Below are 23,981 nucleotides of genomic sequence, written 5' to 3' on the forward strand. Positions count from 1 at the left end.
GGCCAGGAGCCGTGTATGCGGAGGGGAGGCGCAGACACAGGCAGGGGGCACGGGGCCGCCTGAGGTGGCGTGGGGGCGAGGACGGCTGCCCGGCACAGGGTGGTGGCTGCACATGCACTAGCCAGCCAGAGGGCAGCCACACAGGCAGAGGACTGTCGCCCTCCTCACTAGAACGGGGCTTCGCGAAGATCCTGGGCAGGTTCCCTGGGGCCTGGACAGAGACAGGACCCTCGTGCACGTCACTGAGGGGCTGCTGAGGGGGCGGGGCCCTTGTCCCGATCTCTGAGGAGCTGGGGGAGCACAGTGTCCCTGGGGCTGCCCCGCTGCAGGCCATGGTGAGGGTTTCAGAGGGAGATTGGCTGCAAAAGAAGACCTTGCAGCGTCCAGTGCACAAAGGGAACGGGCTCCTGTCTCAGGGTCCGCAGGCGAGGGCTGGGGCTGCGGGGGAGCCTGCGGGGTGGGTGGGGGGATAAGGGAGGAGGCCGGCCTGAAGGGAAGGACGGCTCAGCGGGAGGAGTACAGGCTTGGGAGCCAGCACAGACCTGGTTCCCGCCCCTGCTCAGCATCTCCTACCCCGGGGCAAGCTTTCCGGTGGAGGGTTAGTCCCGTTCCCAAACTTACTAACAGGGCTTTCCTCCTCGTGACAGCAAAACCCAGTGTCTGCCTCGCCCATCCTCAGCGGCACCAGCAGCCCAGCCCCTAAGAAGAGCACCGGCAGTGTGGACTACCTGGCCCTGGACTTCCAGCCCAGCTCCCCGAGCCCCCACCGCAAGGTGCCTTGGGCGGGCCGGGGCGGGGCCGGGGCTTTGGTGGGGGAGCCTACGCCCCAAACAGCGGCACTCCCCTCCCGCTGCTTCCCTGTGCTTTCAGCCCTCCCTCCAGGGCTCCCAGCCCCGCCCTCAGCACCTGGTCAGCCAGGCCCTCTCCTGTGAGGTGGGCCCACGAAAGCACCCTGAGACACTCCGCAGGAGGTCACAGAGCGGATGAGCGACAGGCCCCGGACCCCTGTGTCCTGGTCCCGAGCTCTCGGTGGAGAGCTCGCTGCCCGGTGGCTCCGGAGCGCTGCTCTGGACGCTGTGGCCGAGGGGACCCTGGGCGCAGGCAGTCTGGAGGCAGGGCGGGCACGGGCCTCAGCACCGGTCCCCCGCAGGGACACACAGAGGCCTGTGGCTGGTGCTGGTTGGCACCCAGCACGTGCCCTCCCCTGGAGGAGCGGCCACAAGGTGGGTGGGGACAGAGCTGTGGGCCTGGGTCCCCCTTGGGGCTGGAGGGGTGATGCCATGTGGAGCGGAGGCTCTAAAGGCCACTCAGACTCCTACAGCCAGGCAGAGCGGCCCCCTCATGGGTTCTCACAGCACCTCTGCTCCCTCCGCCCGCAGCCGTCCACGTCGTCTGTCACCTCCGACGAGAAGGTGGACTACGTGCAGGTGGACAAGGAGAAGACCCAGGCGCTGCAGAGCACCATGCAGGAGTGGACGGACGTGCGGCAGTCCTCGGAGCCTTCCAAGGGCGCCAAGCTGTGACCGGGCTGCCGAGCCCTGAAGCTGGCTCCTGCCCTCTCTCCTCTCCCCTCTCCCCTCCCCCCTCCTCCTGCCCTTCCCACCCTCCTCTCTCCTTGGCCAGCCTGGACTCCAAAGCACTGGCGTCAGGGACCCTGAGCCTTCCCCGCGGGGGCCAGGTCTGATGGAGGCACTGCCTCGGGCGGGCCGGCCCACCTCTGGTTGCACCAGTGATGGCCACGCCTCTCTTCACCTTAGCGAGGGCGCTCGCCAAAAAGCATCCTTCAGCCGCTTCCTGCCCTTTAGGCCTGAGCACCTACCGGGTGTGAGGAGGGAAGGGCCAGGCTCTGAGCTGGACTCCACACCTCACGCTCACGCCCAGCCCCCTTGCCGCCGCCGCCCCAGAAAAGCCCATCGCCTCGCTGACCAGGACGACAAGGACAGCAGACCAGAGTGGACATGGACTTGATCCCTTTCTGTCTCAGCAGGGGAGAGGCAAGGCCACCAAAAGGAGGCGGAGTTAAGAAGGTTAGAGGCGGTCTCTGGGCACAAAGGACTTAGATCCCCCCCCTTTCAGCCAAATGGCAGTGCACCTGGAGGGCAGAAGGATGAGGACAAAAGGAAGGGGAAAACTGAGGAGGATGGGCAACAAGGAACGGGCTCATAGCCCAGGAGATGACGAGACAAGGACACAGGCTGGTGCTCGGCCGGCCCCGGGAGCTCCCCCAGGACCTCCCAGTTCCTGCCTCCTGAGGTGCCGCTGAGAGAGGCTTGGCAGGGGCTGGGGGTATGGGAGGGAGGGAGCCTGGGGGGCACTGGGGGTGATGCAGAGGCTGGGCAGAAGGCAGTGCATGGACACAGTAGGGGGGACAGGCAGCAAGTTTCTGCAAGATGAGCAGTGCAGGGGGCGCAGGTGACGGAGGGATGAGAGGCGGGAGCGAAGGCCTTGCGGGGACAGCAGAGCAGATGCGCCCAGAGGGCGCGGTGGGATGCCCGAGGCAGTGCTGTGGGGATGCAGGATGCAGGATGGAGCAGCAAGTGGAGGAGGGATGTCGTGTGAGGGGTGTGGTGTGCGTGGTGTCAGGATGGACGACGGGGGGAGCAGAGTGAGGGGGAGAGCAGGGCAGAGCCTGGAGGCTGGCGTGGGTTCGGGCCTGGTGCCCGCTGAGTGTTTCTCAGCTCGTCTCACACTGTGTTGGACCCTCACAGCCCAGGGGCCACGTTGGACCCAAACCTGGCTGCAGGGGCAGGAGGGGGGGGCCTCACCGCAGCCACTTTCTCCTGAGCCGGGGGTGGGGGGTGGGGGGTGGGGGGTGGGGGGGGCATCTGATTCTTATGTTAATAAGTTCCTGGCCAAATTTTCCGGTGTCAGAGGGAACTGGGAAGACGAGATGTTCGATTCTCCTCTGGGGAGTAGACCGGCCTAACGAAAATGACTTCCCGCTACAGTGAATGCAGGCGGCTACCGCTTCCCTTTCCGCTTCTGTGAGGGTGAGCGTGTGCACACGCCTCCCCAGCCCAAGGGCCTGACCACGCCCTAGGAAGTCCCATTCTGGAGGAACTGTTTTCTCCACGGCCGCCCCCTCCCCCCAGCGTCACCCACCCGGCACCTGCATTAATGGCGGCTGCGCCCGGGCCCTGGGACGGGCCCTGAGGACCCGGGAACTGACCAGACTGCCCCTGCACGTGAGAAGGACACAAGGCGTCGGTAATGGCCACGAGAGACTGGAAACGCTGCCGCCCCCTTCCTAGGCAGAAGCACAACCATCCCGAAGCGGCTGGAGCCTGAGCGAGGAGGTGGGGCTGCTGGGGGGGGGGGGGGAGGGGAGGAGCTGAGAGCAGATGAGGTGGCGTCCAGGGAGAGGAGGTGGCTGAGATGGGCTCGGAGAGGAGGGGTCGGATGTTTAAGGGGAGAGGAGGCTTGGCGGGCCTTGTGCTTTGGGAACAGAAGGCCTTGGGGAGCACGGCTCCCGCGGGAGAAGAGGCAATGGTGGCAGCGGCCTCCCATGAGCAGGGGTGCCGCTCCCTCTGTCCGGCCCTGACTGCGTCCCCAGGAAGGGAGCGTCTAGTGGTGCCACCCCTGTGCCCAGCCGGCTGCAGGCAGGCCCAGGTGTGGGTGCCCTCACGTCAGTATTTCTGCCTGTGCCACGACGTGGGCTGGCCGGCATCTTCAGAGACTGTCTTCAGATCTAATCTGCAAGGAGCCCTCCCTTCCGTTCTTGGTTCCCGTGACTCCCAAAGTCTTAGGGCAGAGGCGGGAGGAAGGGCAGGAGAAGAGGGCACTGGCTCACACGCCCCACACTGCCAGGTGGTTAGCACCTACCTGCCAGCTCAGCTTAAAAACTGGTCCTTTGGCCTCTCGGGTCAAAGCTCCCTCTCCTGGTGGCCTGGCGGGACCGGGGTTGCTGGCTCAGCACCTTGAACACAGGACTCCCGCCTGGGGCGCGCTCACCCGCCTCCAGCTCCACCCCCGCCAGGTTACAGAAAGCAGAGCGGGAACCGGGAGACGAGAGGGAGAGGGTGCTCCCGGGAGTGTCGCTCCTTCGGACCTTGGTTTGCCCGTCTGTGAAATGGGTGGTTAGATTAGGTCTCTGAGGCCCCTGACAGGGCTGATGCTCAGCTGTTTTAAAGGAGAGCTCCCTTCCTGTGACCTCTCTCGAGAGTCTGGATCACTAGGGATGGGCAACACCCACACATCAGCCAGTTAACCCAGTCTCCTCCCTGGACTGCGTCTGAACCCAGTCTCCTCCCTGGACTGCGTCTGATAGCCTCTGTATCTGAGACCATACAAACACGCCCCGTTCACAGGGCAGAAGCACGGCCATTCTGCAGTGATTGGGGCACAGGTTGACCCCAGTCCGCCCTTTGCCCCCCTTACCTACCACGGGGTTCAGGCCTCAGCCCCCACGTGGCCAGGCCCCTCACCCCCACCCTCCCGCTCCCTCCGACGAGCTCTGGAAGCAGAGTGCAGCGTGTCCTTCCTCTCGCTGGGCCTCCCTCTGCAGAGGGGGGTGGGGGGAAGGGGTGAGCTGACCACGGAGCTTAAAGCCCGCCCTACAGGCCATCATCCTGGGACCCCGAGCTCTCTGGGGCCAGATCAGCCGCCTGGGAGGGGGGTCCCACTGGAGTCGGGCCGTCATGTGCTGTTTGGTGGTGTGTGTGTGTGTGTGTGTGTGTGTGTATGTTTGTTGGTTACATGTCCTAAAATGTAGAATCCTTCCCACAGAGTTGTTGCTGTCAGGAGCAGAGATAGGCTAGGAGAAGCCCCGTCTTAGGTTCTTTCCCTGTTACCATTTAAAATTGACATTTAATTTTTCAAATCACTGTTGGTGCCTAATCACTTAAGTTATTAATTTATTCTGTTTTCTTTTTTTTTTTTTTTTAAACAAAAAATTGTAACATATTTATCCTGTGAGTAGGTCTGGGGAGGGCGGGCACGGGTTTGTGTGTGGGTCGTTTTTTTGCTGTGGTGACACATGGTACAGGCCTGACACGCGCAGGTCGCTTTTTACTGTGGTGTTGGAGCAGGACAACAATAAAGTCCGATAGAAGCAGCCAGCGTGGGCGGCCGTGGTGCCTGTCGGGGGGGCCGGGCGCTGGTGCCTGCGTGTTGTGTGTCAGCGTGAATGCATGCTCCATGAGAAGAGCCGGTCGGCTCCACTTCCATTTTAACAGAAAGTGACTGTTACTTGGCGAGAAACAATGAGAATGAACCCTCCTTACCTCGGAATCCGTCCTCCTGGCGTGTAAAATGGGAACTGCGGTAACCTCTGCCAACTCATCTTTCTTAGAAGGCACCCTGCCCGGGGGCTGAAAAACGAATGTGTGTGACTTGGCGCCAGCAGACTCCCGCCCACTTTTGCTGGGCCCTGCGGCTGACATTTGAGGGTCTGGCTGACATTTGAGGGTCTGTGACACTTGGGCCCAAACTCAACTCCTCCACTTACAGCACAATCACGAGGCCCGTGAAGCCCAGCCCTGGCCAGTTCCCACTTGTTTGTTCTCCCGAAGGGCCTCCCCGTGAGGGCTCTGTGTGCCCCCCCAACCTCCCCGGGTGGCATGGCACCCTGGGAAGGCCTGCTTCCCAGCTGTCTTCCTGGCCGGGGCCCACGTCCAGCCTGGGGAGACTACCGCCCCTCGGTTCTCGGAGGGAAGGGAGAAGGAACGTGGTATCAACACAAGCTACTGATGGACAGGCCAGGGTTCCTGGGGTCGGAAAATCCCCCGATACTGGGCTGCAGCCCCACCCGAGGCCCCTGTCAGCCCCGCGTCAGGCAGCCCCTGGCCTGTGCCCCCAGCGCCCCTCCAAAGGCTCAGGGCTCCCCGCTCCTCAGGATACGGGGCGCTCTCCCTTCCCTCCGCAGCGCCCGCCTCTGCCTCCCGGCCTCACCTGTTCCCGGAGCACTTCCCTGCAGGTGCTTCCACTCCGCGTGGGATGCTCGACAAGCCAGCGAGCAGGGGACCCTCCTTTCTGCCCAGACACGCGCACATCACAGCCACGGGCTGGGAAGGACGACATCTTCAAAGGCTTCAGAGAACCTACTTTATTCCTGATTGAGACCCTGGGTCTCTGCTCTCCGTGGAGAAGGGGTACAGCGTGTCAGGGCACATGAGGAATCCCCTCCCCGCCAGTCCCTCCCGCCAGCCCCCAGGCCGGGGCTCTATCGGGAGCTGGGCCAGCCAGCTTTCCTGCACACAGTGGCTCCATGAGAAACAGAGGGGATGCCCGCAGCGGCATCTCAGGCACTGAGGCAGGCTGGGGGGGGGGGGGCTTCCACTGTAGGGGCTGTCCTCAGGCGACATGGCTGCGTGGTCAGGGGCGGGCAGTCTCTGGCCCTTAGCCAGGCTGCTGCCCGCCTCCCCTCGCTCCGGGGAGCCAGACCGCGCCTGCACCCACACGTTCCCAGTGAGCCTTGGAGAGCCGGGCAGTCTGAGGTGGCACACAGCCCCGCTCGGAGCCAGGGCCTGGCTCCCGCACTGCTCTCTATACTGTCCAACAGCAGGCCCGACTACAGAGAGCCAGAAGGTCAAGGCTACTTGAAGGCAAACACTGGCGCTGTGAGGGTCGGCCCTGTCAGGGGTGTGCAGGGGACAAGGCCAGAGTGTCCGTCTACGGTGCTTACGTGGGCCAGGACACTCGGTAAAATCCTAACGGGGTCGAGCCCAGTGCCGGGGCCCGAGGCCCAGTCTAAGGGGCTTGGGTCTCCTCTCCATCTCACTCCCCGTGTCCCTCGGGCTGAGGACCCGTGTCCCAGCAGCTCCCTCTCCACCTTCCTGGCCCTCAGAAGGCCTGCCTTCAGGACTGGACCCGCCTCCACAGCTCCCCTCAGGCCCTCCTGACAGAGGCCCTCGGCCCGGGGCCCCCCACAAGAAAGGCGTCCAGGCCTCCCCTGAGGCTAGCGCCCCCACACGCAGGAACAGGGGCGGCTCCCGTTAGAAGACCAGTCTGTGGAAGTCACCGCCGCTGCCACCTGCAGGGCTGCAGCCCCCGGGGGGGCCTTCGTCCTCATCCTTGTCTTCGTCAAAGCCCCGCCCCCAGCACGGGGAGCCGGGGAGCGCGGAGATGTAGGCCGCCCTGCTCCGGGCCTCCTTCTCCTGCTCCTGGAACAGAGGAGAGCGGGGAGGAAGCTTAAAATTCAGGCTCAGAAGTCAGTCCTCCCCCACTCCCTGCCCACGTCCCCCCAGGCACAGAGGAGCCAGGCTTCCGCCCTGGAGGCGGCCAGCTCCGTGGGCAGCCAGGAGGAGGGACCCATCCTTCCGTCTATACAGGGGTCTTCAAACTACGGCCCGCGGGCCACATGCGGCCCGCAGAGGAGTCTGATCCGGCCCGCCAGGTTTTTTGGGCAGTGAGCGCAGCCGAGGTGTTACAGTAGGAATTAGTAGTTCATATAGTCCGGCCCTCCAGCTCTCTGAGGGACCGTGATCTGGCCCCCACTTTAAAAAGTTTGAGGACCCCTGGCTATACCCAGGCTTCCGACTCCTTCCTGCTCCCAGCAAAACCCAGCCCTTGGAGGAAAGGAACTCGTTCAGATTGACTAGCCTGACGGCTGCTGAGGGCCTAAGGCGGCACCAGGAGGCAGGAGGCCCGGGGACCTCAGGGGTCACGTCACACACACAGGGACCCCTCCGAGGGCTTCCTGGCACCACTGCCCAGCTCACTGCCTCAGGCGCTGGGCACGGGCTCTCCTGTGTCTGAGCTCCGCCTCCGGCTGAGCGAGCCGGCCTCGCGGGGCAGCCTGGTGGAAATGTACACACGGCTCCGATCCCACCCGGGTGCCCCCGCCCCCACAGACACTCAGACTCCAGGAGCCGCTGTCCGGGGGCCCCAGGCGGCCACCCCCCTCATGGTCAGAGCCCTGGTGTTCTGTTGCCCAGTGTTTTGACACCGGCCTTGACATCAAAGAGTAGACAGGCGGCTGGCTGGGTAGGGAGGCCCCGGGTGCCCAGAGGCACGGAGCCCACGCTGCTCCATCGGCACTTCCAAACCTGAACAGATGCCTGGCGGTGCTCAGGGTCTGTCCCCCCGAAGTGAGGGGTGGTATGTGTCTGGTCCCCTGTCTGTCCCAGCACTAAGGGGTGGATGGAGGACACATGGAGGAAGGGAGAGGCTCAGAGGAGCAGTAACCCTGGGCCCGGGGTGGTGGGAAGCCCTCCCCCAGGAGCTCAGAGCCGGGGCGGGGCCCCGCTCACCTGCAGGAACAGGATGTTGTCCCTGGAAATGGCTTCCATCAGGTCCTTGTGGAGGGCGGGCTCCGTCCGGGCTCGGGGGGAGCCGGGCTCCGCCTCGGGGCCCTCCCCGGGCCGCGGCCGCTGCCGGTAAAAGAGCACGTAGGCCGTGTCCTTGGGGAAGAAGGAGGTGACGTTGCTGACAGACTCGAAGGAGGAGAAGGACACGCGGGTGTCGTTGAACAGATACCACTGGTGCTCGGGCTCGGGCCCGTCGGCTCCCGGGGGCGCGGCCGGCCGGGCGCCCTCGCGGGCGTAGCAGTAGTAGTGGCCGCTCTCGGAGGACACCCCGGAGTGCACCACCACGCTGCACAGGTCGTAGGCCCGGGCCCGGCCCCCGGCCAGCGGCAGGCGCAGCAGCAGGGGCAGGGCCACGTCCTCCAGGATCTTGCGGCGCCGCAGGGTGCGCGGGTCGAAGGAGAAGCGCAGCAGCGTCAGGATGAGGTAGCGCGGGCCCTGGCTCAGCTCCACCACCTTCTCCGCCTCCTGCAGCGAGGCGCAGGGCTCGCAGTAGTAGCGGTTCTCCTCCCGCAGCCTCTCCGGGGACAGGAAGTAGTTGACCAGGTCCAGGACGGAGCGGGAGGCCTCCCTGGCGGGGGCGGCCCTGTGGGTCCCTGGGCCCGGGCTGGAGCCGTCCTTCTCCTGCTTCTCCACCTTCTCCTCTCCTACCTCTTTCTCCTCCTCCTCCTCCTCCTCCTCCTTCTCTTTAGTCCTTCCTTCTTCTTCCTCTGTTCCTTTCTCCTGCTCTGCTTCCTCTTCTTTCTCCACTTTCTCCTCCTGGCTCTGCTCCCCAGGTTTCTGGGAGCCCAGGCCTCCCATGTCCAGGATGTTTGGGGGGACGGCCGCTGTGATGCAGTGTTTCCTCTGCCTCTGAGGACCCGCCCGGCCTTGGACCTGGGCTGGGGGCGGTGGCGGAGACTCGGGGACTCCCACGCCCTCCGCAGGCAGCACCGCTGAGGCCAGGCGGTGGCGGTGACAGCGCTCGGGTGGGGGAAAGGCCAGAGAGAGGTCGGTGAAGGCCTCCTCCCTGGAGGAGACGTTGAGGCAGCGGAGACAGCATATCCGGGTCACGATCTTGCCCCCGAACATCCTCTCCACCGAGGTGGCGCTTGGGCCAGGGGCCTCCTCCGGCGGGGACAGCGAGCTGGATTGCTTGAGCTTCTGGCAGATCCTGGTCCCCGTCTTCTCTTCCTCGTGCAGCCTGGAGCAGGGAGCAGAGCCGCCATACACACCCGGTCCATTTCCACTGCCCTGGCCCCATTCATGCCGTCCACTCTACTCAGCTGGCCACACATTCAGACATACCCACAGGCAGGAGTCGGCACAAGGAATATACAGACATGTGCCAAATGGCATCCATGCACTCACAAGCCAGCCACACACGCTATATATTTACTGCATACAGGCACACACACCTGCTACATGTGTGTGTGCACACACACACACACCAAGACCTATGACAAACACACATGTGCACACTCAGGTGAGCACGGCACGGAGATATACATGCACAACACTCCCAGGTCACGGTTCAGGTCAGCGTCTCCCAAGCTCCCCTCACACAGCCCCAGGCCTCAAGCATACTACTTCTTGGATCCTTCCAAAGTGCAATGCAGCCTGGAGGGGCGGGCTCCCCCAGGCCTAGCCCCCCTTACCGATCCAGCAGGTACTTCAGGTACTCGGAGCAGTCCTGCTGGGCGCCGGGGCTGAACCAGGGTGTCCAGGATGCAGAGAGGAAGTTCTCCGGGGAAATGGCAGGCCGCTAGGACCCAGGCAGGGAAAGGCAGGGTCAGGAGCAGCAGGCTGCTCTCCAACCTGCTCCACAGCATGCTGGGGGCTCTGTTCCCCCACTTCCCAGGCTCCTCACTGAAGGCCGCCCCTCCTAGTCCATCCCCGACCCTTTCCCTCCCACTAAGTGCACACAGCCTGGAGCGGGGCGTCAGCTGCACAGATGTGAGCAATCCTCAAGGCACCTGCTCTTCCCTGGGACTCCTCAGGCTTCCTCTCAGGCCCCTTTTCTCTGCCATTTCTCCTGCCCCACACACCTGCCTCAGCTCAGCTGGAGTCCCAGGCTCAGGGGCACCTGCTCCATGAGCCCTCCGTTCAAGCACCGCCCCTGCTCTCTGCAGGTGCAAATCCCCGGCCCACCCCCACCCCTCCCCCAGCCCCACCATGAGCTCCCAGAGGGAGGGACTGTTGCTTGCTCATCTCCCTACCCCCCCCCCCACCCCCTAGGCCTTGCCTAACGCCTGGTCCATGAGAACAAGAGCCAGTGGACAAAATAAATAGGGTCCTCAGGGTCCCTGGCAATGTGAGTGTTCAAACAGGGCAGCAGATGGACAAACAGCCCCTGAGCATCGGGCGGAATCGCAGACAGAATGGGCAGCCAGCACAGAGCAGGCCTGAAGGAGGCACCTCCGCTCCTGCCAGGTGAGGGCGCTGAATCAGCATCGGGGGCTTTGGCCGTGAACACAGGCCAGCCGGACCGGGGCTCCTCCACCGGGAAGTGGGGGCTCATGCCAGACGCAGCCTCCTCTCCACCACGCCCAGCCCCCTGCCCTCACCTGGCTGTGCTCCAGGAAGGCGAAGAGCCACTGCAGCTTGGTCATCAAGGGCTGGGAGTTGTTCTCAGTCAAGCGGAGCACACAGTGTCTGAAGCTTCCAAACAAAGCGGGGCACCGGGTAAGCCCCCAGGGGACCCAGACCCCCCCCCGCCTCGCCCCCCCCCTCCCGTCTCCCCCCCACTCCGTTTAAAGGCAGAAGAGACACTTGCAGCCCAAGTCTGGGCCAGGGGCAGGGGAGGAGGAGCAGGTGAACAACTCGGGTGACCCCTGATGTCCCTTCTGAAAGCCCATGATGCCCAGATTCAAATGTCCTCCAGCCTATGTCCCAGGCTCTGCGGCATGCTCCAGGGCCCATGCCAGCCGCTCACACCCTGTCCTGTTTGCCTGGGAAATGGTGTTCACACCACTGAGAGCAGCAGACCTTGCTCCAGTCTCAGCTCACAAGTCCACTCAGCCACTGCCCCTCAGACCACTCCTGCCGTTGAGTGAGGGGGCAGGGGCAGCGTGAGGAGCATGCTGGGAGAAGAGGACTCTGCAAGGGCACACAGGCTCCAGGTCTGATCCTATGGGGGCCGGGAAGGAGAGCCTCCTAACAACCCTACTCCCTAGACCCGCGGGAGGCTCCGGCCCAGCCTCAGCCTCGCTCCCGTCCTCACAAGCAGCTCAGGGCAGACAGACCAGGCATCCCTCCCGTCCGAGCCCACCGTGAGAGCAGAGCAGCCGAAGTGGGCTCCGCTCAGCACCTGCCACAGGTCAGTTCGGAAGCTGAGCGCTCAGAAACCTGTGACTTACTTTGCTGTGACCATAAGGACCATTTTTCTGATAAGCCATTTTTTTGTATTTTGCAAAAGTAATGGTCTGCAGAGGCTGGGAATTTAAAAAATAATAATAAAACTAGTTGGGCAGGCAGTTGGAGACCACAGCAGCAAACTGTTAGCAAGTCCTAGAGATCCAACCTCCTCCTACTGGACCCAACATTCAGAACAAACCGGCTGGAGGTCATACCAGAGAGCCCGAAGCACAGCTGACTTACTAGCACACTGTGAGTTTTACTAACGAGGTCCAGGTGTGGCGTTGGCAAAAGAATATTTTAATAAATCAACGGAACAGAAGGGAGAGCCCAGAAACAGACTCGCTGATCACTGACGAAGGAGCAAAGGCACCAGAATGGAGCAAAGTCAGTCTTGTCAACAAATGGAACTGGAGCACCTGGACCTGCACATGCAAAAGAACGAATCTAGACACAAACACCTTACACCCGTCACAGAAACAAATTCTGAATGGATCACAGAGCTAAATATAAAACAAAATTGCCAAAATCCTTGATGAAAACCTAGATGACTTTGGGTATGCCAATGCCTTTTTAGATACAATAGACATGATACATAACAGAAATACTTGCTAAGCTGGATTTCATTCAAATTTAAAACTTCTGCTCCATAAAAGGCAGTATCGAGAGAATCAGAAGATTAGCCAGAGACTGGGAGAATACACTTGCAAAAGACACATCTGATAAAGGACTGTTATCCAAAATATACAAAGAGCTCCTAACATTCAACAGTAAGAAGAAAAAACAAAATTGATTTTTAAAAATGGGCTAACCATCTTCACAGACATCTGACCAGAGCAGATATACAGATGGCAAGTATAATAGATACATGTTACTCCACCATCATATGTCACCAGGGAAAGGCAAACGGGACAAGACACACCTATCAGAGTGCCCAAAACCCAGAACACTGACAGCCAGCGCTGGGAGGGAGGCGGGGCAGCAGCCACCCATTCTCTGCCCCTGGGAATGCAAGATGCTGCAGCCCCTCTGAATGTCAGCTCAGCAGTTTCTCAAAAATTAAACATTCTATTTGAGAACCACCCAAAATCTAGCTAACAAACTCCTACAACTAAGGACATAAAGCAGCAGCTACGTAGAGACAGACAGACGGAAGGGGTGGAGATGCAGAATGGGCTGGTCCCACACCCACCTGTGGGGGTTAAGAACAGGGGAGATCTCCCAGCTGTGTAGGGCCCCCTGAGGAGCAAGGGGTTCTAGAACCACACCGGGACTCCAGCCCCGGGGTCCAGTGCCAGGAAGAGAAGTCCCCATAACTTCTGGCTGTGAAAACCAGCAGGGATAGGGTGACTGGATCCCAGGCAACTTTTTAAAGGGCCTGCTCATTTTAAGATCAGGAACAAGAAAATGATATCTACTTTCACCACTTTTAAGTCCTTGTCATACTAATCAGACAAGGAAGAGAAATAAAAGCATCTAAATTGGAAAGGAAGAAGTAAAAGTGTCATTATTAGCAGACTAGAGGCCCAGAGCACAAAATTTGTCCACTCAGTGGCTGGCATGGGGGGGGAGGGGCGGGGGTGGTGGCCTGTGGCTGAGCACAGCTTCCCCTGGGGAAACGCACTGACCACCAGGGGGCAGCTCCTGCGTTGATGATCATTTAGTAAAATATACATATCCAATCATGTTGTACATCTGAAATATATTAATATCAATTATCCTATATAATAAAAGGCTAATATGCAAATTGACCAAATGGCAAAATGACTGGTTGCTATGACGTGCATTGACCACCAAGGGACAGATGCTCAATGCAGGGCCTGCCCCCTGGTGGTCAGTTTGCTCCCACAGGGGGAGTGCTGCTCAGCCAGAAGCTGGGCTCATGGCTAGTGAGCACAATGGCAGTGACAGGAGCCTCTCTGCAGGCGGGCAGTAAGGAGTAGGGACCCCAGACTGTGAGAGCCCTGGACTGCAAGTGGCAGGCAGACATCCCAAAGGGGGTCCCGGACTGCGAGAGGGCGCAGGCCAACCTGAGGGGACCCCCCTCCCCAGTGTAGGAATGCCATGCACCGGGCCTCTAGCATCTTAATAAACAATGATAAGTAAGAGCAACTTCTTTCAAGAGCAAAAAGAAAAACACTCTCCACAGAATAAAAAGGCAACATATCCAGAATATACAAAGAACTCCAAAACTCAACCAAAAAAAATAAACCCAACTCAAAAATGGGCAATGGATTTGAATAGACATTTCTCTAAAGAAAATATACAAATGGCCTGTAAATAAATGAAAAGATGTTCAACAGAATTAATCATTAGGGAAATGCAAATCAAAACTATGATGATACCACCTCACCATATGATGGCTATTATAAAAAATAAAAAAAATAAAAAAAACAGAAAATAAGTGATGGCAAGGATGTGGTGGAGAAACTGGAGCCCTGTGCACTGCTGGTGGGAAGGTAAAATGGTGTGGCCACAGTGGAAAACAGTATAGTGGTTCCTCAAAAAGCTAATATGCTTACTTTATGACCCAGCAATTCCACTTCTGGGTATATAATCAAATGAATCAAAATCAGGGTCTCAAATAAATATTTGTATAACCAGGTTCATAGCATCATATGCACAACAGTTAAGCCATGGAAGCAACTCTAATGTGCATTGACCCATGATCAGATTATCGAAATGTAGTTTATACATAGAATAGAATATTAATCACACTTTAAAAGGAAAGAAATTCTGCAATATGTTGCAATATGGAAGTACCTTGAAGACATCTGCTAAGCGAAATAACCCAATCACAAAAAGACAAATACTGTATGATTCCACTTTTATAAGATACTTAGAATAGAGACAAAAATCAGTGGCAGGGGAAGGGAAAATGAAAATAGGGAAAGTTATTGTTTAATAGGTATGGAGTTTCAGATTTACAAAATGAACAGTTATGGGGATGAATGGTGGTAACGGTTGCACAACAATGTGAATGCCTTTATACCACTGAATTTTAAAAAGTCTACGATGGCCGAAACCGGTTTGGCTCAGTGGTAGAGCGTCGGTCTGTGGACTGAAAGGTCCTGGGTTCGATTCCAGTCAAGGACATGTACCTTGGTTGCAGGCACATCCCCTGTACGGGGTGTGCAAGAGGCAGCTGGTCAATGTTTCTTTCTCATCAACGTTTCTAGCTCTCTATCTCTCTCCCTTCCTCTCTGTAAAAAAATCAATAAAATATATATTTTTTAAAATAGTCTACGATGATAAATTTTGTTATGTGCATTTTAACACACACAACAAAAAAGGAAATTGGAGGGGGGACAAAGATCTATTTCTGTAGGTAGCAACTGGTAATAAAGATTTTGTATAATAAAAGGTACCAGGGTAGGGGGAGCTCTACTCTGGAAGACACAATCTACCCATGGAACCTAGGAGGAAAGTCAGTGGTGCCCAACCCAGAGCAGAACTCCTCCTCACTGCAGCCCCATCCCTGGAGCCCCACCTCCAGTTCCCACCTAGTCTCCACCTAAGGCTTTGGCAGTGGCCTGGAGACCTCTGGGCCCCTCACCTGTCCTCCATGTATGCACAGTCCTCAACCAATTATGACAAAAATGAAAAACAGGACTCACCTCCTCCAACCCCCATCCTTATCCTCATCCTCCTCCTCACACGCCCAGGAGAACAAATGAGAGAAGCAGGAACAGAGAGAATTCAAAAGCAGCACCTACTCAGAAGCCATGAACAAGGCCTGAAGGATGCTGTTCACGTAGCAGGTGTTGCCCAGGTTGATTAAGCCAGTCTTGCCTGTGTCTGACTTGGCCATGAGCCGAGGGTAGAAGCCAGCCAGCTCGCTCTTCTGCGAGGTCCAGGCGTCCTGCCCCAGCAGCTGCTTGATGCGGTCCTCGTTGGGAACATGGAGGTCCTGAGGAGGGAACAGGCGGCAGGAGAAGGCTCCTTTGGGAAGCCTTGGGCCACAGCCTCCCCCACCCCCTCCCCAACATACGGCCCCACACACAGTATGGTCTAGACCACATGTGTCAAACACAAGGCCCTCGGGCCAAATCCAGCCCGCCAGGCCTTGCAATGTGGCCCGCACCGCGCTGTCATCACTGCACTCCACTGTCAGTTTATGACATTGTCAGTTTATGACTGTTCAGTAAACCATTCAGCCCGCGATTTAGGCTGGATTTTAGATTTTGGCCCCTTCTCTGATTGAGTTCGACACCCCTAGTCTAGACTCTAGAGAGATGTATGAACAGCCTCCTGCTTTCAAAGTGAGGTTACTCCGACCTGGTGTGCGTCTGGCGCTCTAGACTCTCCCAGTGCTCACACACAGTGATGCGCCTGCCTCACCGTCCACTTTTAGGTTTGCAGAGTCCTCTTTTCTGGATTAAGTCACTCCCCCGGACCTCGATCCTACAGTCAGGATGGCGGGAGGATCCCGGGGGTCTGAGATGGGTCCTTGGTCACAGGCAAGATATTGGCAAGCTTTCCCACTCATTACCCTTGTTCATATTAAGCAGCTGCATCTAAAGAACGCTACCAAGCACTGGTCCTAATAATGATATGTTTTAAAGAAAAACACACCTAAGCAGAATGTAGAGTTACTGAGGAGATAGAAGCAACATTCATTATAGTTCCTCTAGCCCTGCTCTTATTTCCAGTCCCTGAGCACAGTCCCTAGATCCGGGGCCCCAGAGCTCCACACCAGCTCAGCACCGAGAGCACGTGGCTCTGGAGCGTGCGTCCTGCGGCCGCGGCAGCAGGCTGGGCTCAAGCACTGGCTCCCTATTCCTGCTCAGTCATCTGTCAGGATCACTTAGCGGGTCATTTATCAGATTAGTCAGTCACCTCTCACAGATGATTTTTTAAAAAGTAGGAGCTGCTAGAGGTGAGATAAGAAGACATGGGCCCAGTTTGGTCTCCCTTAGTCCATTCTTTTTTCTTCCTATTATCTATCCCCTTCCCAATCCCCACTCCACACACAGCACAAATAAATAGGAGCAAAAAAGCAGGTAGTCAGAACCCCGTGCATGCTCTCACATGCACACACAATGCAAAAACAGCCACACATTTAAAAAAAAAAAAATCCAATGCCATTTCCCCAAAGATGGTAACTTTGTCCTCTGAGGAAAATAAAACAAGAACTTCCAAATACTGGTAACTCTCAAGCTCCTAATGTTCCTAGAAATTTACATATGACAGCTCCCTTAGCAAGGACCACATCTCCCGGAGAAACTGCCATGACCTGATACAACTGTCTGTGCCAGAGAACTTTCCAGAATGTATTTATAAAGGAGCCCAGATAGAAAGAAGGGTGTGCTCATAGAACACATGTGAAAGAATCTTATAAACAATAATATCCTGCAGGTTTGGTTGGTACCAACTGGCTTGTACCAGGGGCTATTCAAAACCATCATCATATAAAAGTAGCACATCTTCCTGGAGCTACATGCTCTAATATTCAAGTAAAACCCATGTTTATGTCAAAACAAACCCTAATATATAAAAACCCTGGGTCCTAACCACCAGTAACAACCAAAAGTCAGTCCTGCAGTCAGTGCTGGGTTGCCACATAAGTGAGTGCACGTATGTACTGCCTTCAGCACTGTGACTGGCACACAGCTGTTACCTAGGGAACACCGTCTGGCTTCTCCCTGCTCCTGGCTGACCCTCAGAGGTTTTCATAAGCTGCTTAGATCAGGCTGGCAGGGGAGGGCCACTGGGGGAAAGATCAGGCCAGCAGGGGAGGGCACAGGAGACAGCCAGGAACCAATTGGTGGGGGCGGTCACAACCTGCAGTATGTCCCTGAGCAAGGCACAAAGGGACACTCCTGTCAGAGCGGAGTGCGGGAACAGTGGGGGTTGTCACTCACCTTGATGGCCTCCATGACAGGCTCATATAGGTCCGGGAAGCCCGGGAACCGGAACACCATGCAGTGGACCAGCTCTGCCAGCTGCTCCAGGCAGCTGGCCCCCGAGTTGGAGTCCTCCTTGAGCAGAGAGGCCACCACGGGGGGGATGTGAGGCAGGAGCTGTGAGAGCAGAGGGGGGTCAGGCTCAGCACCAGCTTACCCACCTGAGACAGGATGCTGCTCACTGCTGATCACACCCACCTGACCGCTGTCCCCTCACCACACATGGGGCTCTGAGCTCTGCACGCAGGTGAACCCCCCTTACAAGATCGGTGGATACCTTGCCTCTGTCTCTTCAGCCATAAAATGGGATCGATAATCCCCTCCTCACAGTTGAGGGGAAGCCTGAGCCCAAGCCCTGGCTGTTAAGCCTCAGCCAACTGACCTGCCTGAAGGCCTGAGTGACCATGGCTTCCCTGCCCACCGGGAGTCGTGCTGGGCTGCCGTGTGGACAGGGGCGGACAGCCTGACAGAGCGGCCACCTCGGGACCAACACCAGCATTCTTTCACCAAACACACTGGCCACACAGTGATTTTATGGGCAGTGATTACTGCCCCCGCAGTGATTTTATGGGCAGTGATTACTGCCCCCGCTTTCTAGATGAGTTGGTTGAAGTCAGAGAGGTTATACAATCGCCGGGGACCTCGGCGGGGGTTACGGAAGAAGCTGGTGTCTGGATCAGGTCTGTCTGAATCCCAAGCCCACTTCTCCCCTCTGTGCTACAGAGTGTGAACTTCCAAACCCATGGAGGCGCCACCCCAGAATGTCCCAGAGATGGACAGAGTCAGGCCGCCAACAGGGAGCAGGGGAGCCCAGGAAAGGGATGGAAAGAAACCAACATCTGTCAAGTCCCTAGAATGTGGCAGGCTCTTAACAAATGTCACCTCATCGAACCCTCTCCCACCACCCTGGGGTCACCTCTGTTCAGGCTGCGAGAGGTGAGTGCCTGACCCGAGGTCACATCTGGCAAAGAGCAGAGCTGGGACTCAACCCCACACACCCAGCCCAGATCCTGCTTCTCCCGTTGCAGCAAATGGGGGCCATCCGAATCTGCGGCCCCGGCTGCGGGTCCACAGGGGGAGGCCGCCCCAGGCTGTCCTTCCCAAGGAAGGGCCCGGAAGCCAGCAGAAAGGGCCTGGGCTGGAGGCCAGGCCACCTGGGTGCTGGCAGGCAACAGGGTACAGAAAGGGCACTGGGTCAGGAGTCAGCCCCGCTGGGCTAGGATCTGGCCTGCACTGCTCCCTAGCTGTGTCTGGGAAGGGACTGAACCTCCGTAACCTTCAGTTTCCGCAGCTGAAGGGAGGAAGAGAGAATGGCAGAACCTCTTTCTTGGGGCTGACCCAGGAGTCAGGGAGCGCACATATGCACTGCCTTAGCACTGGGACTGGCACACAGCTGTCACCCAGGGAACATCAGCTGTGACCATTCTAGGCTTGTCCCTCACCTAGAGGCTCATGGGGAGGCCATAAAAATCCTCCGGTCTCAGTTCCCTATCGGTAAACTGGGGTCTCAAGTCCCCTCCAGTCCTGATATCCGGGGCTTCAAAGGCTGAGGCTTCCAGCGCTGACCCCTTGACCCCCGGCAGAGACAGTTGTGTGGCCTCTGGCCAGACCGATGCAGGACGCAGTGGCGATGGCCCTTACCAGGTGGAAGGCCTCGTGGGAGTGCTGGAAGGTCAGGAGCATGTACTTGAGGACGGATAAGGCGGGTCCCCGGACAATGGGGTACAGAAGCTTGGAGAAAACCTGGAAGAGAGTCCCTTGTCAGGAGTCTCCCAGGCCTAGGACACCCCAGACCAAGTGCAGCCACAGGCCTGAGGGGTATCAGAGACCCCAAAGTTGCAGCAGCAGACCCATGCCAGAGCAAGGCACTCACTGGGTGGACAGACAGACAGACGGTGAACTGGGCAGCAAGATAGCTAGCTATCTGGTGGATGGATGGACAGACACACCAAAAGTAACGTGTACATGCTTGAGTGAGCAGTCAGAGGAAAGGATGGGGAACCTGAGGCTCAGAGAGGGCAGTGAATCGCCCCAGGTCACAGAGGGCTTGGGTGGGAGCCCCAGGCTCTGCCTCTCAGACCGGCAAGGCCCCTGCCAAGACACTGGCAGGGAGGGACGTGAGCAGGGGCCAGGGCAGGGGCCCACCAACCTTCTCAATTTTGGCGAGTGAAACCTCAATCAAGAGGCTGAACTTCTTAACAGCAGCCAGGCCCTTCAGCAGTGCAATGATCCACTTGTCAATGTTCTTGCCCAGGGGCCAGGACACCCAGTCGATCATCCTGGCGAGGGGAGTGACGGTGACACAGGGACAGGGAGGCCCACATGCCTGGGTGGTGGCGGCCCGGGAACTTGCCATAATGTCTTGAGGCCCCACAAGGACTCACTCACCCTACACAGGGCAGCCCTGGGCCATGTGGGATGAACAAGCAAACAAGCCCAGGACAGGCAGCTGGCAGAGACTGGAGCTCCCAGCCCAGCTGGAGGGGAGCCTGGTCCTCTCAGCACCCCAAATACACGATGGGCTGGGAGCCTGGACTCTCTCAGCACCCCAAATTCACAATGGGCTGTCTCTGCCTGGACCCTGGAGCCTGATGGAAGGAGGGGCACTGGCCCCGGGGCCAGAAGCTCTAGCTCCAGCAAACCATGGCCTGTGAACTGGATCAAGTCACTGACTCTCTCAGCCTCAGTTTCGTCCTCTGTGAAATGGGGGCAATGCCTACCAACAACAGGGCGGGGTGGATTAAAAGAGATAATAGCAAGCACTTATGTAGCATTCACTCTGCATCAGGCACTGCTCTACCTGCCTCACATGTATCAACCCACCTGACTCCCATAACACAATATCTGTGCACGCTGAGCATAGCGCTGCCACCTAGCAGGCTCCCAGTTAAATGCCACCGTTACTATTTTTATAATCAGTAGCACGTACTACAGAGAGGTAGGGCAATGTGGAAACAAAGTAACTGTAACTACGGTAATGACAGTTTTGGGGCACTTCATATGCATTAACTGATTTTATCTCATGTAATCCTCAAAACAATCCTATAAGATGGGTTCAGTTATTCTTTGTTTTATAGATGAGGAAGCCGGAGCACAGAGAAACTGAGCAACTTGCCCCCAGTCACACAGGCAAGAAGGGGTAGAGCCAGGATTTGAACTTGGGCAGCCTACCTCTACCACTCACCCTTTTTAGCCACTAAAGACAAGGAGACCAGGGAGACCCAGCGGAGACAGTGGACCTGTGCACGAGCATGGAAAGAGTGGCAGGGGGACGCATGCCAGTGAACGGGATCTGCAGAGCCAAGGGCCTGCAGGCAGGAGGGCGGGCGGCATTTTCTGGGCCCACTGGACGAGCAGGTGTGACTAGATCGAGGTGTGAAGATGTTCAAATGAGGTGAGGGACGTGCAAGAGCTCTGTGAGCTGGAAAGCACCCAAACTCCCTTTATCATATTTGCCAAACTCATAAAACATTTCGTAAAAGTACTTTCACCTTCTCATCTGACCCCATGGAAGCCTGACAATTCCTTAGACCATCACCCACATCTGCTATCACAGAAGGGGAAACTGAGGCTCAGAAAGTTCACTGACCTGACCAGGGCCTCCCAGCTGGTACCCAGCCTGGGAGCATCACTGAGGCAGGGCCCTCTGTGTCTCCCACACCCAGCCCTGGGCCAGACACAAAGCAGAGCTCGAGAAAAGATGGATGGATGAATAAGCGTGAGGGTGTGGGCCCTGAAGCACTAAATCCAGCCCAGCAACCCCACCCAGGAGAAGGGGCTTCTGGGAGGGAGAGAGATCTGGCCAACCCTGGGCCCTCAGCCCACCTGCTGACGGCAGTCAGCATCTGAGAGTCGGTCACACTGTCGTCATTGCTGAGGTTCCGGACGACGCCCTCCATGAGCTCCAAGGGGAGGTGCTGGACCAGGCTGGCCAGGGCACAGGACGGTGGCTCCTCCTCTGGAACGGGGGGCAGGGCGGGCTTAGCAGCGCGGGCTTGCCCCTCCCCTCCCCATCACCCTCTGCTCTCGTGCTGCCAAGGACCTAGGCTGGGCCTCTGCAAAGAGGATATCCAAGCCGCCTCCTAGCCTCCTCAGCATCGCAGCCTCCGATTCACTCTTAACTCACTCCTCACACCGTCCCTGGCACTGCTCTGGGCCAGCCCTGAGCCAGGCACACAGAAAAGCACTGGCCTTCTTTGCAGGCGTACATGCCAGGCCTTTAAGAAGGGGTCACACCGAAGTTGGCGAGAGCAAGTAGGAGGCATAAACGGACGTGGGGAGAGAGGGAGGACATTCCGTCTGGAACCACACAGGCCAGGCAAGAGGTAAGAGGAATGTTTCGTTATCCAAGTTTGCTGTCCAGCTGTACAAGGACCCAGATTCTCACACACCCAGCCTTGGTCTTCCTCCTGCCACGGCGATGACCTTCCCTTTCCCTACACAGCCCTATCGCTAGGGAAGGCACAGGTCTTATTCCAGTCATTCACACCATCATCCAGGTTCCAGTTCTCAATGCACGGCCAAGATTTTGCATTTCAGAGTTGACACCTACAGGTTCTATTGCATCTCCAGACCGTCCCTCTGCCTGCCAGATCACCTTGCTCCTGCTGCCCGGTGCTGCCCACCTCTCCCAGATCTGGCTCAAAAGTCACCCCTCCCAGGAAACCCACCTGGCCCAGAGGGCATCACGTCCTCCTTCCTATTGCCTCGCTCAGCCCCTATTAAGATGATCACACGTCCCACTTTTGGCGGGACAGTCCCGATTTTTAACAATTTGTCCCGGGTCCCGAGGCGTTTTTTTTAAAAAAAAAAAAAAAGTCCAAAAGAGCCAAAACCGGTTTGGCTCAGTGGATAGAGCGTCGGCCTGTGGACTAAAAGGTCCCGGGTTGGATTCCAGTCAAGGGCATGTACCTTGGTTGTGGGCACATCCCCAGTAAGGGGTGTGCAAGAGGCAGCTGATCCATGATTCTCCCTCTTCAATATTTCTAACTCTCTATCTCTCTCTCTTCCTCTCTGTAAAAAAAAAAATCAATAAAATATGTATTTTTTTAAAAGTCCAAAAGATTTAAAAGATTCTTTCCAAAAATCGGGACTTTTTTTTAAAATGCCGCGGGACGTGGGACAACTTATCAAAAGCGGAACTTCTGGTCACCTTACCCTAGGTCCTCCTCCTAGCCAGATTAACCTGGGCTCCATCTTTTCTCACACCAGGCAGTCTGCTCCCCCCGTGCCAGCACCCATAACAGGACAGGCCTCGCAGCAGGTGCTCCGCATCGGTCCGCTAACTAAACACGGGAACCTCGCTCTCCCACCTGTGCATCCGCTCGTGGCACACACACACCGCCCCGCACCCAGGCACCCCAAGCAGAAGCATGTGCACGAACGGGCACACACTCAGGACCTTGGCACACACGAGCTCCCTCCTGCCCCAACCCCTGCCTCCGCGCACACCCACCTGAGCCGGAGATGACGGCGAACAGCTCCTTGAGGCAGGGCAGGACGGCGGCGGGCTGCGCGCGCCACAGCTGCGCCAGGAGCCCGCTCACCTGCTGGGCCTGCTCCAGGAACTCCACGGCGCCCTCCTCGCCCTCGGCCGGGCAGCGGAAGCCGCCGAGGCAGCGCACCAGCTGCCGGCAGAAGAGCAGGCGGTGCGGGCCCTCGGGCAGGCAGTGCGGGTGTCGGGCCAGCAGCCGGGCAACCTGCGCGCAGGCCGCGGGCCCGGGGCGCTCGCACACGGCGCGCAGCACCTCGCGCCGCAGCAGCGCGCTCACCTCCTCGGCCGCCGGCCCCGCGGGCAGCAGCTGCAGGCCGAGCTGCACGCAGGCGAGCGCGCGGGGGCCCGGGGGGCCGGCGCCCCCCTGCAGCAGGCGCAGCACGCGGCGGGCGCTGAAGAACTCGGCGAACGCCTCGGGGTGGTGGCGGCCGGCGACGTGCAACAGCTGGCAGCCCGCGCGGCGCGCCAGCTCGTCCGCGCCGTCCACGTAGAGGCGCGCGCCCAGCGCCAGCAGCGCCAGGCACTGCTCCCGCTCCAGGGGCCGCCGCGCCGCCTCCAGCACGCGCCGCACCAGCCCCTGCTTCACGCTGGCCGGGTACGAGGACAGCACCACGGCCTCCAGGATCTTGTCCATGGCGGCCGCGCTGCGGTGGGACGGGGAGCAGGTCACACTCTGTCGGGCTGGAAGTAAAGCACAATCCTGACATATAATAAGCCCCAGTGAGTTGTAGTCACTGCTGATGAGCATCTTTTATCTCACAAAGGTAACACCTGAGCCCTCCCCTTCTGCCCACCCCTTTGCCCTTCTCTCCCAGGCCGCCCTAGCAACCTCATCCACGATTTGGGACAAGTAGGAGCTACCGTAGATCTAGAAGCCTCGTTCAGGATCTTGGCCAGTCATGTCCTGTGGGAAGAGATGAGATGGGGCACGGGCGCACACATTATACCTCCGGGGAGGGGGGGAGGGAGGGCCAACAAGGCTTCCCGAGATCCCCTGCGCAC

At 58.3% G+C, this 23,981-nt stretch overlaps 2 protein-coding genes across 3 annotated transcripts in view; one reads left to right on the top strand and one right to left on the bottom strand.

Annotated features, from left to right (window-relative positions):
- GAB2 (GRB2 associated binding protein 2) overlaps nt 1-4,879 on the top strand; it is a 146,517-nt gene extending 141,638 nt beyond the window's left edge. For both annotated transcript variants that reach the window (XM_084895011.1, XM_084895012.1), the window contains exons 9-10: nt 648-773; nt 1,380-4,879. In XM_084895011.1, the coding sequence (XP_084751137.1) occupies nt 648-773; nt 1,380-1,523 (270 nt within the window). In that variant the 3' untranslated portion in view covers nt 1,524-4,879. The remainder of the gene's footprint in view (nt 1-647; nt 774-1,379) is intronic.
- Nucleotides 4,880-5,955: 1,076 nt separating this feature from the next.
- Nucleotides 5,956-23,660, bottom strand: USP35 (ubiquitin specific peptidase 35). Its single transcript, XM_084895008.1, has 10 exons — nt 22,941-23,660; nt 21,311-21,443; nt 19,635-19,764; nt 19,127-19,228; nt 17,444-17,602; nt 15,296-15,489; nt 10,790-10,883; nt 9,881-9,987; nt 8,190-9,426; nt 5,956-7,100 (listed from the first exon to the last, which is right to left on the bottom strand). The coding sequence occupies exons 1-10, from the start codon at nt 23,611-23,613 to the stop codon at nt 6,933-6,935; spliced, it is 2,997 nt and encodes a 998-aa protein (XP_084751134.1). The 5' UTR covers nt 23,614-23,660; the 3' UTR covers nt 5,956-6,932.
- Between the last annotated feature and the right edge of the window lie 321 nt (nt 23,661-23,981).

The sequence above is a fragment of the Pipistrellus hanaki genome, assembly GCF_964339955.1.
Source record: "Pipistrellus hanaki genome assembly, chromosome: 9".
Taxonomy (NCBI): Eukaryota; Metazoa; Chordata; class Mammalia; order Chiroptera; family Vespertilionidae; genus Pipistrellus; species Pipistrellus hanaki.

Bases quoted from the DNA above. Each gene is read 5' to 3' on its own strand.
- USP35 (XM_084895008.1), bottom strand. From the start codon at position 23,613: ATGGACAAGATCCTGGAGGCCGTGGTGCTGTCCTCGTACCCGGCCAGC. The intron at 19,765-21,310 runs GTGGGCTGAGGG...TCCCCTCGCCAG, and splicing joins ATGCTGACTGCCGTCAGCAG to GATGATCGACTGGGTGTCCT. The intron at 17,603-19,126 runs GTAAGGGCCATC...CTGCTCTCACAG, and splicing joins CCCACGAGGCCTTCCACCTG to CTCCTGCCTCACATCCCCCC.